Source organism: Cygnus olor, chromosome 8 (genome assembly GCF_009769625.2).
Source record: "Cygnus olor isolate bCygOlo1 chromosome 8, bCygOlo1.pri.v2, whole genome shotgun sequence".
In the NCBI taxonomy this organism is placed as follows: domain Eukaryota; kingdom Metazoa; phylum Chordata; class Aves; order Anseriformes; family Anatidae; genus Cygnus; species Cygnus olor.
The window spans coordinates 15,104,253-15,117,622 of record NC_049176.1 but is presented as its reverse complement, the minus strand read 5'-3'; the positions used below and the strand labels follow the sequence as shown (position 1 = coordinate 15,117,622).

At 37.4% G+C, this 13,370-nt stretch overlaps 1 protein-coding gene across 8 annotated transcripts in view; it reads left to right on the top strand.

Annotated features, from left to right (window-relative positions):
- PLA2G4A (phospholipase A2 group IVA) overlaps nucleotides 1–13,370 on the top strand; it is a 117,473-nt gene that overhangs the window by 87,042 nt on the left and 17,061 nt on the right. For all 8 annotated transcript variants that reach the window (XM_040564744.1, XM_040564746.1, XM_040564742.1 and 5 more), the window contains 5 exons: nucleotides 317–453; nucleotides 4,886–5,108; nucleotides 6,537–6,651; nucleotides 11,711–11,848; nucleotides 12,174–12,266. In XM_040564744.1, coding sequence (XP_040420678.1) covers nucleotides 317–453; nucleotides 4,886–5,108; nucleotides 6,537–6,651; nucleotides 11,711–11,848; nucleotides 12,174–12,266 — 706 coding nt within the window. The remainder of the gene's footprint in view (nucleotides 1–316; nucleotides 454–4,885; nucleotides 5,109–6,536; nucleotides 6,652–11,710; nucleotides 11,849–12,173; nucleotides 12,267–13,370) is intronic.

Below are 13,370 nucleotides of genomic sequence, written 5' to 3'. Positions count from 1 at the left end.
ATGTATGGAACTGTTCCATTCTATGTAGGCTATTTAAATGTTGTATCTGAAAGTGCTTGATTAATGTTGTTTGGCATTCTCTTACACATGTGACACAAAGACAGTGCAGAATACTTTATGTTTGGCTAACCTGTGTCTGTGCACAGGTTAGGAAAATTGTAGGTTTCATCTCTGCTGTGAGGATCACTCAGTTGTGACCTTATTAGTTGCACAAGGATGGTATGCTTAGCCAGTGACTGATGAGTAACATTTATTTGCTACTTTAAGTCTTTATCAGAAGTGAAGTGTTGATACTGTGTTCTTCTCATCTATGCAGGTACCAGTGATAGCAGTATTGGGTTCAGGAGGTGGATTTCGTGCCATGGTAGGGTTTGCTGGAGTTATGAAAGCACTTTATGAATCAGGAGTTTTAGACTGTGCAACTTACATTGCTGGCCTCTCTGGATCCACGTGGTAAGGATTTTTTCTTTTGTTTTTCTTTCAGTATTTCTTCAAGAAGTTCAAGAACAAATTTTCATGAGAATTAACTTTTTTCTAAGGTTGTGATTCACAGCAAATGTTATGTACACACTATCAACAGCTAAATTACTTAGGGAGCCAGCTGTCTTACTGCACAGCACGGCAGTGGAGCAGATCTGCTAGTGGAGGTGTTCTGGAATGCCTGGAAGGATGGAAGAGGACAGCTCAGTCTCCAGGTGGTCTTCCTAGGAGCTTTGGTAGCAGGAATAGATGGAAAGAGATGCTACACATATACACCCACGTTTCTGTATCAGTGGTCAATGCTGTGCATAGTAGAACCGTGTAACTGAGTTTTTCATCTTGATAGGTGAACCAAAAAAATCAAGCTATTGATATAAACCCAAAATATTTTTTGTTTGGTTTTCTTTTTCTTATTAAATGAAAGAAAAAATCAATTAGACTGAATGATGACTCATTCAATTCCAAGTGGATTATATCCTTTTGGGGTACTTCTCAAAGATTCTCAAAATCATTGAAAGATCTTTTGTTCCATTTTAGACTCAGTAGTAGATAAACTTCATAGTAGATTTACTGGGAATGTCCAAGTAGTGCTCAGGGATCATTTCTTAGCATAAGGAAATTTGAGCAGATGTATTCCAGCTTGAAGGGAAGAATGCTGATGGCCATGCCGATATGTGATGTGATTTGCCTTGTATCACTCCTATTGTCACTGTTTCATTTACAAAGTACTGTGGCTTTTTAAAACAATTTATCAATCAGATGGGAGAGAAGATCTTCCAAGATGTCTTAACTTGAGAATGCCCTAATCAGGTAGTTATGATGTCCTTCTGTCTGACTCAATGAATACTTCATCCTGTCATTAACAGGAACAACATCAACAGGAGAAAATCAGAGTGATGTCACTGTGAAAGGCACTCTCTGGGTGTTACAGGCTCAGGGCTTTGTAGGCAGCAGACTAATTTGAACCTGTGTTACGTTTGCCTTCTGAATAAGAGGGTTGCTCTTCTCCCTGCCCAGTGTTATGAATCCACAGCCTTTTGTCTTGTTGGCTTTTATAAAAATTGTTGCAAATTACCCTTATTACAAATGCTGAAACTATTTGTTTTCACATTTCTTAAATGACATGATGTTACATTTTTAAAAGCTGAGCATTTTTCATCAGCCAAAGGCATTTGGCAAAATCAAGCCAAATTTCTTAACTGTTTGGCCTCCTTAGCACTACATTTTTTCATTAAGTGAAAATTACAGATTTTTTTGTCTAACTTTAAAACTTGTTTTTATTGTCGATTGATCAGATTGCAGTAGGGTATTTTGCATATTAAGAAAATTTTGAACTTTGTAAGGAATTACCCAAATGTCACAAAAAAGAATTTTATCATAACTAGTTCTTTCTGTATGTACCAGTTGAAATACTGGAGCTGGACCTGAATCCGGTCTAGTACACCTAGTACAAGAAAGGTTCTGACAAACTGAATTAACTCCATCAAAGGACCACCTAGTGATTTAGGAGACTGAACCACATGCAAAACTGAGGTGCATGGATTTGTTTAGCCTTGAGAAGAGAAGGCAGAGGTAGTGGTGGGGGCATATCTTGACTGCTGTCTTCATCTACCTAATGAGTAGCTGTAAAGAAAACTCTTGGAGGTGTACAGATAAAGGACACAAGGGGTAATGGCCATAAGTTATGTCAAGAGAGATTTGATTATTTATTAGGAAAAATGCTTTGCAGTGAGAGTGGTCAAGGACTGGAATGGATTGCTCCATCCTTACTTGACTGGGCTGGGTAAGATGTCATCCTCTCTGTCTGACTCAGTGAATACTTGATGTGAAAGCAGAACTTGACTGAACAAAGCCCTGAGCAACCCAATCTGAGTTTTTGGTTGGTTCTGCATTGAGCAGGAGGTTGGACTAGAGACCTCAAGGTTCCTTCCTCCCAGTCTAAATCAATCATAGGACTTATATGAATGTCTCATTTCTTTGAGACTTTTGTTGGAATAGCAAAATATCAATGAGCGGGGGATCTGCCTGGCATGAGCTTTGTCCCTTGGTGTAACTTCAAGCAAGTACATGAATTTTGGTTACATGTTCTAAGGAAATACTCTTAAACTTGTTAATTGAAATAGATAATGATCCGTTCTATTCTTTGTTATTTTAATTACTTTCCACTTTTGGGTGAAGCTTGCTCCCTGCTCCCATACTAGATAGGAAGTTTTCAGAATGCTGGAAGCTTTAGAAATGACAGAACAAGCTATGGACTAAAATAACAGCTTGTGATTCAGATTTAACTACAAGAGGTTGGCATCCCAAACTTGCCTTTGTTGCGTTTTCTGTCACTAATGGTTGGGGAGGCAGATTTATCACTGGCTATTAAGCCATCTGGATGTACTGTTTCAAATTTTCCTCAAAAGTTGAAGGTTTCATTTGACTGGATGAGGAGCAATTGAGTTGTGCGATGCTACGTGAAAACTTTTCGTTGCCTTTCTAGGGTTGGATATATAGTCCATGTCCTGGAAAGGTCTCAGCTGGGCATCTGGTCCTTTTTCTAGAAAACTCAGGTGTGAATACAAAGTTGACCCAATGTAAACCTGTAGAATATTTATTAAAATAGCAAGATTATCTGAAATGATTCAGTCAGAAACATATGCTGGAAACAGTTGTATTTAAACAAATTCACTTCTACTGTCTTAGGGATGCCACCTATTCAGACTTTCCTTGCTTGATGAATAAATAAATTGACACTTTGGCATGCTTTTTCTTTTTCTTTTTCTTTTTCTTTTCTTTTCTTTTCTTTTCTTTTCTTTTCTTTTCTTTTCTTTTCTTTTCTTTTCTTTTCTTTTCTTTTCTTTTCTTTTCTTTTCTTTTCTTTTCTTTTTTCTTTTCTTTTCTTTTCTTTTCTTTTCTTTTCTTTTCTTTTCTTTTCTTTTCTTTTCTTTTCTTTTCTTTTCTTTTCTTTTCTTTTCTTTTCTTTTCTTTTCTTTTCTTTTCTTTTCTTTTCTTTCTTTTCTTTTTTCTTCTATTTTTTCTTCTCTATTTTCCTTTTCCTTTTCCTTTTCCTTTTCCTTTTCCTTTTCCTTTTCCTTTCCTTTCTCCTTTCCTGCCCTTTCCTTTCCTGCCTTTTCCTGCCCTTCCCCTTCCCTTCCCCTTTCCCTTTCCCTTTTCCCTTTCCACCCTTCCCCTTCTTCCTTTCCTTTTTCCTTTCTTTTCTTCCATGCAGTCTGTTAGTTGGGAATAATACTCTCTTATTCTGTTACTTTTTTTCTGAAGGGTGGAGTATCCCTTTCCTGGAGGGAGAGGCAGGTTTTTGCTTGTTCACTCAGATGCATGCCGAACCTCGGAGCAATGCATTTACCTCCCTGATTGTTTCTGTCATCTTGCTTCAACCTTGTACTGAATTCTTCATCCTGCATTTTCCTTTCTCTGCTTAGATGGAAGCTTGCTACTGTGTTTGTTCCACCCACGAGCTGACGTGCATGCTAAGCTTTAGCGACTGTGCAAGGGCTTAATGAATCAAGTCCTTACATCATACATGTGACAGGGTTCATCATGCTGTCAAGTAAATTGCAGGGCAGTGATCTCAGAGCCAAACTTACACAGTGTGTGTGAAACTGCTACGCAGAATTATGCTTGCAGTATGGCATGTATACCTGAGCCAGCTAATGGAATAAATAATAGTGAAAGGAGCCTCTAGTAGATTAGGAAAGCCTGTCTAGAGCCTTCAACCGTCCTGTTACCTAAACCAATAAAGTGAAAACCACAGTTGTCTACATGTGTGTCTAAACTTTGTTTTGAGTAAACAAAACTTTAGTTTCCAGAGTTACTCAATGACAAAATTGAGATTTGCCTGATAGGCCTCTTCCGAATCCTTGGACTCAAATCCCTGCAAATGTTGTCGTCATAATGCTTCATCCTATTATGAAAACACCTAGATCCTGGAAAATACGCTAATACACTAGTATATTTTAGTAATTTTTGAATAATGATTATGCACTGAAGAGCAACAAAAAGGGGTACATCTTGGAGTGAATGAACTATCTATGGATGCTTATAGAATCTCCAGTCCTCCAAACTTAGGTACACTGTGACAACTTGAAAGTCTGATTTTTCAGCCTTCAACAATTCTGTCCATTATCGCTTAAACAGGTAAATGATTAACACTTTCATCTTTTACATCATAAATGTTATCTAAGTGTCTGAAGAATATGTGTTTGTATGTTTCCATTTAGAACAAATTATTTAGCTTTCTATGTCTTGAAAAAAAAAAGATGACAATTTATTGTGTAAACAGTGAGTAAAAAATCTGATTTAATCAGTAATTGTATCAAATTATTTGTGGGCTTGTTGTATGGTTTGGGCACCTAAAAAAAACCACAGGGTTTGGCACTTACAGAGCCTATTTCCATTGCAGGTACATGTCAACTTTGTATTCACATCCGGATTTTCCAGAAAAAGGACCAAAGGAGATTAATCAAGAATTGATGAACTCTGTGAGTCACAACCCACTTCTGCTGCTCACTCCTCAGAAAGTCAAACGCTACATTGAAGCACTGTGGAATAAAAAAAGCTCAGGACAGCCTGTCACATTCACAGATATCTTCGGAATGCTAATAGGTGAAACACTTATCCATAATGTAAGTGCATTTTTATGATTATTAGAGTTGTGAAACTATTGTGTAATAAGTCTGTTGCTGTTTTTTTTGTTTTTTGTTTGTTTTTTTGAATATTTAAAGTTATAGTTGAGTGGATACTAGATAATAAACTCATAAAATGCCTTCTTGCTCTGGGATGTGTTTCTGAATGGTACTCATTTCTTTAAGAGCTAGGAAAACATCATGCATTCATGTGCAATGGAAATGAACTCAACTGCTGGAGATTCGCAGCATCCTTTTAGCATTATATATCATCCGTGAAAATTACAGCTCAAGCAATTTCAATAAAAGTTTACAAAATATTGCAACCTCTTTATGCACATTTTGCTATAAGAAAAGCAGCATTTGCTTAATGAAATATTACTTACAAGGGGAAAGCCCAGATCCACATCTCTAGTATTATTTTTTCTGAGAAATAAGACAATAGCAGCAGCACTTCATACTGTTGTATTTTATTATTGACAAATCCTATTTGACTGAATCAAGCACATAGTCTTCAAGTTCAAGTGAGTCAGGTAAGCAGAATTTAGATTTGATCTTATGGTAAGATTGCAATATGTTAATAGATTCGCAGACTTGCTTTATATATACACTTACATATTTCATAAGTATACATTACAGTTAGTTTTTAAACGCTAAAATACTGAAAAATAGGCAACACAGCTTTTAGTAACTGTGGTATATAAGGTGAGTTTCTGACAATGAAGGGGTGTTGATGATCCTGTGAGGTTGGTTAGAAGTTCCTGTTTATTAAGGAGTTAAACAAATGCACAGATATTTAGCTTAAATCTGAACCTGACACACTTGGTGAAAAATGGATATAAAGCTCTTGGTTATTCACAGATAACGTTTCCTAGTACTATTATGCTGTAATTATTTTCAGTCTGTTTTTGGTTGTGGACACCAGAATATTTTTTGAGGAAGATGCAGGCCTTTGCTTGGCAAATGTAAGCCTCTTAATGGTCTGTTTGCTCTTCCTAGTGACAGTCTTTTGTGACTTCTCAGAAACTGCACAGATTGGAAAACATTATATGATCATTAATGACAGTTCTGAATAAGAGAAGGTTTTTCCTAGTTTTTTTTTTTCTTTACAGTAACGAAGGGGAAGAACTTGCATTGTCCAACAATACAGTTTTGTTTGTGGTCATGTTACCTTGGATTCTATAATGCATTATATAATGATGCAATGGACCTTCCTATCAACTCTTTGCCTACTCCTTTCCTCCTGAATTGTGCAGATAAAAGACATTCTAGCAAATTGCTTCCTTTTACAAATTCTTCTGGTCTGTTTTTCTTGGAAGTAAACGAATTTGTCCTGTATTTGAGAACTCTGGGAAAAAAAGTAGTCTCTGAAATATCAGCAGGCTGTTATAGGATCCTTTTGGACGTAACTTCTTTCTTTTCATGCAGAGAATGGACACCACTCTGAGTAACATGAAGGAAAAAATCAATAAAGCACAGTGTGCTCTCCCACTCTTTACATGTCTCCATGTCAAACCAGATGTCTCAGAGCTTATGTTTGCAGGTATGTTTTCAATCTGTGTGGAGTCATTTGAGAAAAGGAGAGAGATGTGCGTGGCTGTTTTTGAAAAACTTCTGAGAATTCCATCATGCAATTTGGGTACACTTTGAAATTATTATTGTCATGGCAAGGATTAGGAAAGAATTTGGCATGATTTTAAACATTCCTTGGGGCTTAACAAAATTCACACTGTTGCAAACCAACTACAGGGAGATTTAATTTAAAACAAGAATAGAAAGTTGTGATGCCAAAGTATATAACAAAGCAACACATCATAAGGACAGTTCTGATGGTTTTAGAATATGATGGGGAAATGGACATGTGGAAAATGGACATGTGCTCAGTGGCTTTTGGGAATCTGACAGCAGAATCTGATAAGAAGGAGTTACTCAGGAGTAAGCAAACACATCCTTATGTGGATACTTATTTGGTTGGTGCAGTACGTGGGCACCTGTCTATCAGAGTTACAGGCTTTAGAGAACAGGTATTGAATAGGCATATTCCTCATGGCATATCCTGGAACTGAGCCTTTTCTTGGCTTTTAAGATGCATCTTTACCTGTCTGTATTACCAAGTAAAATGGAAATACAAAATGAGTGTATTTTAGGTCAAATGCATTTTTTTAATTTTTTTTTTATTTTTTTTTATTTTTTTGTCCCTGGAAATGAATCCTACCACTGTTTTAGGTTTCTGTGGAATGATAAGTGGTGGCCAGGTTTTGTTCTCTATCTTCTACAAAAAAAGAAAAAAGATTTCCTAAGAACTGAAAAGAATGTTGCTTATACACAAAGTAGCTAAGCAAATAACAAGAGTCAAGATAAAAAGCTGGTGTTTCTCCAACAGCAGAAAGCTGCTGAACATTAATATATCAAACAGTAAAAGGGAAACGTTTTCAGACAAGTAGGATTATTCCTTTTTATAAGAAGAGTGAAATTAGAAATGAACTCCTTTTTACTTCTTGCACAGCGTAAAGTACTGTTGGTAACATAAAAGAGGCTTTTGCTTTCATTTATTTCACAGTTTTTAGTGCCATCCAGTAGCCTCACTTGAGAAAGGGTCCAGTTTTGCTAGGTGCTGTACAAACACAGGAATATATATGCCTATGTAGTTGTACATGACTGAGAAGGGAAGCACCAAGTGGCTTGCCCAAGGTTTAGAAATCATGTAATATCCAGATTTCTGAAAAAGAGTATGTGGAAAAGTTGCTGTCAAAAATTTGTTCATAATAGAAAATGAAGTTGTAAATTAATTTACAGTTTTCATAGGAGAATGTCTGCTTTTCTTCTTAGAAATCAGAAAGCTTTTCATTTGAACATATGTGTAACTGTTTTGGTTTTTGATGATGTGGTGGTTTTACTCGGGTGGGCGGCCGAGTTCCACCACGGCCGCTGTCTCACTACCCCTCCTAAAAGGGGAAGAGGGAGAAAATATGACACAAAGAGCTCAAGGGTTGAGATAAGGATGGGGAGATCGCTGAACAATTATCGTCACGGGCAAAACAGACTCAGAGTAGGGAGATAGTAAGATTTATTGCCTATTACTAACAAGCTAGAGAAGTGAGAAACAAAGGAAAGAAATCAAAAATGTCTTCCCCTCATCCACCCTCTTCCACCTCCTCCCCCCAAGCGGCACAGGGGAATGGGGGAATGGGGGCTGTCGTCAGTCCCTGATGCTTTGTCTCCGCTGCACCTTCTCAGTCACTCTCTGGCCCTGCTCCATGTGGGGTCCCCCGCATGGGATGTCGTCCTTCCCAAACTGATCCTGTGTGGGCTTCCCACAGGCAGCAGATCTTCAAGAACTGCTCCAGATACGGGTCTGTACCACGGGGTCCATCCCTCAGGAGCAAACTGCTCCTCTCCACAGGCTACAGGTCCGGCCCGGAATCTGCTCCAGCAGCGGACCTCCACAGGCCGCAGCCTCTGTCAGTGCAGGTCCACTTGCTCCACCATGGTCTCCTCCATGGCCTGCAGCATGGAACCCTGCTCCACCGTGGTACTCCATGGGCTGCAGGGGGACAGCCTGCTTCACCATGGTCCTCACCACAGACCACACGGGACTTCTGCTCCGGTGCTTGGAGCACCTCTCCTCCTCCTTCTTCACTGACCTTGGTGCCTGCAAGGCTGTTTCTCACTCTTCTCTCTCTCCCAGCTTCTGTGTTCAATGCTTTTTTTTTACCTGTCTTAAATATACTCTCACAGTGGCGCAAAGAACCTTGCTTATTGGCTAGGCTCTGGCCAGCAGCAGGGCCCTTATCTAACATGGGGCAGCTTCTAGATTCTTCTCGCAGAAGCCACCCCTATAGTCCCCCTGCTACCAAAACCCCGCCACATAAACCCACTACAGATGACCTTCTGTTTTCTGAGGAATTTTATTTGGGTTCCTTATTTGCTCTTTCTAAAAAACAAAATGATATTTAGGTAATAATCATAGAATCATAGAATCATAGAATCAGTAAGGTTGGAAATGGCCTCTAAACAAGTCCAGAACTACCTGAAGGCTGGTCAAATTTCTCGAGCCTTATCATTCTCAAGCTTACAAAAAAGGCATTGCCTCTGTCAATGGATCTTGTTTTCCCTTTTTGAGACCATCACATTTATTATCATATAGAATGCTAGATCTTGATTGTTTCTGTTTAAGCTTCTTTACTCCTTTTAGAACTGAACAGCTACTTCTGGTATGAAGTATGTAGTAGGTTTTGAATAAAAATATTTACACTTTCTTATTTACTAGATTATAGTCATAGGTGAGATCTTTCATGTAGTTCCAAGTTGAAATGCATTAATTATATCAGGTAACATTCCTTTGAGGAGTGATGGTACAAGATTTCATGCAGCTACTAATAGTTTTCATGCCCCAGGCTCTGCATGTTTTCCCAACTCATAGTATTCCTGACCCTGGTGGCACCGGCCATACCCAGAACTGCAGTAATCATTATAACTGAACATAATTACAATGATTTAGTTAAGAGGGAGTTTTTTATTTTTTATTTTTTTTAATTTATTATTATTATTAAGATAGCTTCTTTAATGATAAGGAGATACTGATATCCAGTGTTAAAGAGGGGAGTGTAATTTAACGTTTGGCTTTGGTATTGCATGCTTCCATCCCTCTAACAGCCTCATTTGCCACTTCTCCTGCTGCTGTAATGCCAGACCAGTTGAAATTTGGATTTTAGGGTTTTGCTCTTGAAACTACTTGTAGTAAACTTACGGTAGCTACCACCATTTCTGTGAGCGTGTGTGTGTTTGAGTGCTGTCTGTGCATTTATGTGCCCTATCCTGAGGCTGCTAGTTGTGTATTGTTGGGAAATTATTACCTTTGTCTTCCCTTCTGAGAGCCAGCTGAAGGCTGGTACGTAGGAATGTAGTTATGCTCTTACATGAGGACCACATCCAAAGTGCAATCAGTGAGCACGACTGAGACTTTTGACTTCAGTACATTTTGGCTCAAGCCACTGGCAAGGAACTAACCTGATTAACTGAGACAGAAATTCTCTGAAACACCAAGTATTTCTCTTTGTATAGGGTTCCACTCTCACTTTCTGACCTTCGGGGAGAGGCTTGTCTCTTGGAACATTCAAGTCCTGCTCGTTTGAATGGCCGCTATCTCAAGGAGCTTCAGGAATGGCAGAAGCTAAAGTCCTTTAATTTTAAGACAGACGTCTTATTTCCTGAGTGGAGTATATGATTTGAGAAATAATTATCTTTAGTGAAAAAAAAAAGGTGGACTATCACAGATAAAATTAATTCTAATTCTAAATAGTTTCATTATCAACATGGTTCTGAAATATGTATCTTCCAACTGCTGTTGATGGTACTCAAAGGGAAATAGCTTTAAATTCCTGGACTGGTCTCCAAAGGAATTTCCCTCTGTTCCAATAACAGTGAAAATTTATTTGTGGGTGGTTGATACGGAAAATAGAATGTTGTATCTGACAATGTAGATAAGTGTTGCCCCACCAGTGAAACTCACAACAGTCATAATTAAATCTTTCCTTTTCAGTACAAGTGGTTAACGTTCTGGTTAACATTTCAATGGAAACACTGAATACCTGGATGAGTGGATGGCATCCTATGACCTGGGGGGATTTTTAAAGCTCTTTCTTTTGACTTTCTGCTTCAGAATTTTTCTTCTAATTTAGTTATAGAAGAAGTCAAATTGATGACTATTAAAAATGTGGAAGTTAAGATAGACGATTGAATGAAATAATGAAAACGTACAATATTTTTTGTTCCTTTTTGCTCCCTTTTTGAAGTGAGTTCTCAGATATTAGCAACTCCACTGGTACCAAAGAAAATATTTCAAAGTCAACTAAAAATCCATTTTCAAAAAAGACATACACTGTAGAATGGAAATTGCTTCTGAAGTTTTTTCGATTAAATCAGAAATGACATTAGAACATTTTGTTTCATATTTGTACTGAATTCTTTATTCCATAAGCTGGCATGTACATACGTTGGCATAATTTGGTACTAATAATTTCTTCAACTGTCTTTTAGCTTTGCATTTTCTTGTTGGAAACTATTTTTGGTGGAATCCAAATGTCTCCTCTTCTGTAATCCTTCACAACATAACAATCTTTCTTGTGATTTCAAATAATTTTTCTGCTGCCTTTGTTGTTTTAATCTGCATATTTGGATGATATATTTGGTAGGATCCCAGTGAAAAGAAAACTTTGAACTTAGACCCATGTTGGCACTTCATGTGAAGGGGAATCGCATGGAAGCATGAGATGAAAAACAGATGTCATTTTGTTTTTTCTCATTCTTGATGGCTACTTTTTTACATCTGTTTTTCCAACCTCCTATTTTTCCACCAAATTTTGTTGTGATAAAAGAGAATGAGAATTCCTTCTTCACTGTGGCGTGAGGCTGTTCTTCATTTGAAATAAAAGTTTTGACTTTGCACGATGTAAAAGTCATTACTGTTGGTTGTTTAGCATTTAATTTACTGTCAGTTACATTCCTTGGACAGGGTCTTATTCATTCAGGTATACTCATCCTCTATTTCTATTCAGATTGAGATTGCTAACTAAACAAACTTTTTATTTCTTATTTTGTAGACTGGGTGGAATTCAGTCCATATGAGATTGGTATGGCAAAGTATGGCACTTTTATGTCTCCTGATTTGTTTGGAAGCAAATTTTTTATGGGGACAGTGGTGAAGAAGTACAATGAAAATCCTTTGCATTTCTTAATGGGTGAGTATGAGACAGAAGGAAACTTAAAACTAATTTCAGTAGCATTGAGTAGTAGTGGTTTTAAATGCATTCACAGAAAGTGTAAAACCAGAAGTATAGTCATTAATTTGCTGAACATTTGAAAGATTTCAGAGACATGGGTTGGAATTTTGAGGTTTTGGTTTCTGGTAAACCTGAGTTTGTTCTAAAATCAGAGGTCTGGTCAGAATGAAAGCAACTACTTAAATAGTGCAGTACATGGTGGTTTCTTTTTTTTTTTTTCCTTTTTTTTTGTTTTGTTTTTCCTTCTACCAGCCTCCACTCATCGTTTACTTTTCCTTTTCAGGTGTCTGGGGCAGTGCATTTTCTATATTATTTAACAGAGTGCTCGGTGTCTCCAATTCTCAAAATAAAGGTCCCACCATGGAAGAAGAATTAGGTAATTTTAGTAAATACTACTACTAAGCGAAACAATTGCTAACAAGATTCAGTGAATTCTCTGCGGAACGATGGCACTGTGCAGGTAGTCATTTTGAGAATGTGTAATGCAGAGAAGTTTAACTACTGGCATTGGTAGGTGCTAGTGAGGTCAGGGAAAGAGGATTAGTAATTTTCTTTCTTTCACTTTTGCTTCTGATCAGTATCAGAGGTACTGAACATCACATGAATATATCCACCTAATATTTTCATTGAGGTAGGATTCCAACACCCTTTCTTATGTTGTTTTGCTAGTTTTTGGAGATTAAAAGATGACAAATAGTTACTTTTAAATTGCTAAACACTGTACTGTGCTATTCTAGGAGTTAATTGAGTAAAAAGAAATTTTATAGTCTCTGGATTGTTAGATTATTCCTTTCTAGCCACAAGTAAGCTGTTGGTATGTGATCCTTTGCTTACTAATTCAGTGATTTCGGTTCCACTGCTAATGCTCAAATGGCAAAATAACTGTAAGAAAAGAGTTGCAATTTGCTTGGGATATACTTTATTATGCTTTATTTGAGAATGTTGTTGATAATGGAACAGTTTTTTTTATACGGTTTTCCTATTCAGAGGGTATTACAGGGAAATGTCTTTAAAACAAAAAATAAATTGTACTAGACAGCCAGATTTTTCTAAAAGTGTGGGGAGAGAGTGCAGATTGAGGTGATTAAAAAACAAATCCCTAAGCCCCTCAGCTATATCTCTCTCCTAATAGATGTTTTTCAGTTTTTTGATACTGTATTATTTATGGACGAAAATGAAACCTGTCCCTCCAGGTTCATGTTTCTAGTACACCTCGTGAATGTTAACGCCTACTAATGGAGGATCTTTGTCAATGAATTTGAGAGTGGAAGGGTCTATGTTATGCTTTTTAAGATTCTGACAGACAGAATTTTATCTCCCATCCCTGGCTGAAGTCTCTGTATTCATTTCACATAAAATTAAAAAAGTATGCACTAAAATGGGATAAGATGTGAAAATACTGATTTGAGCAGAACCACAATGTATTGCCAGAGCTGCAAATGTCCCAGTAAAATCTTGGTACCACCAAAGTGAATGGCAA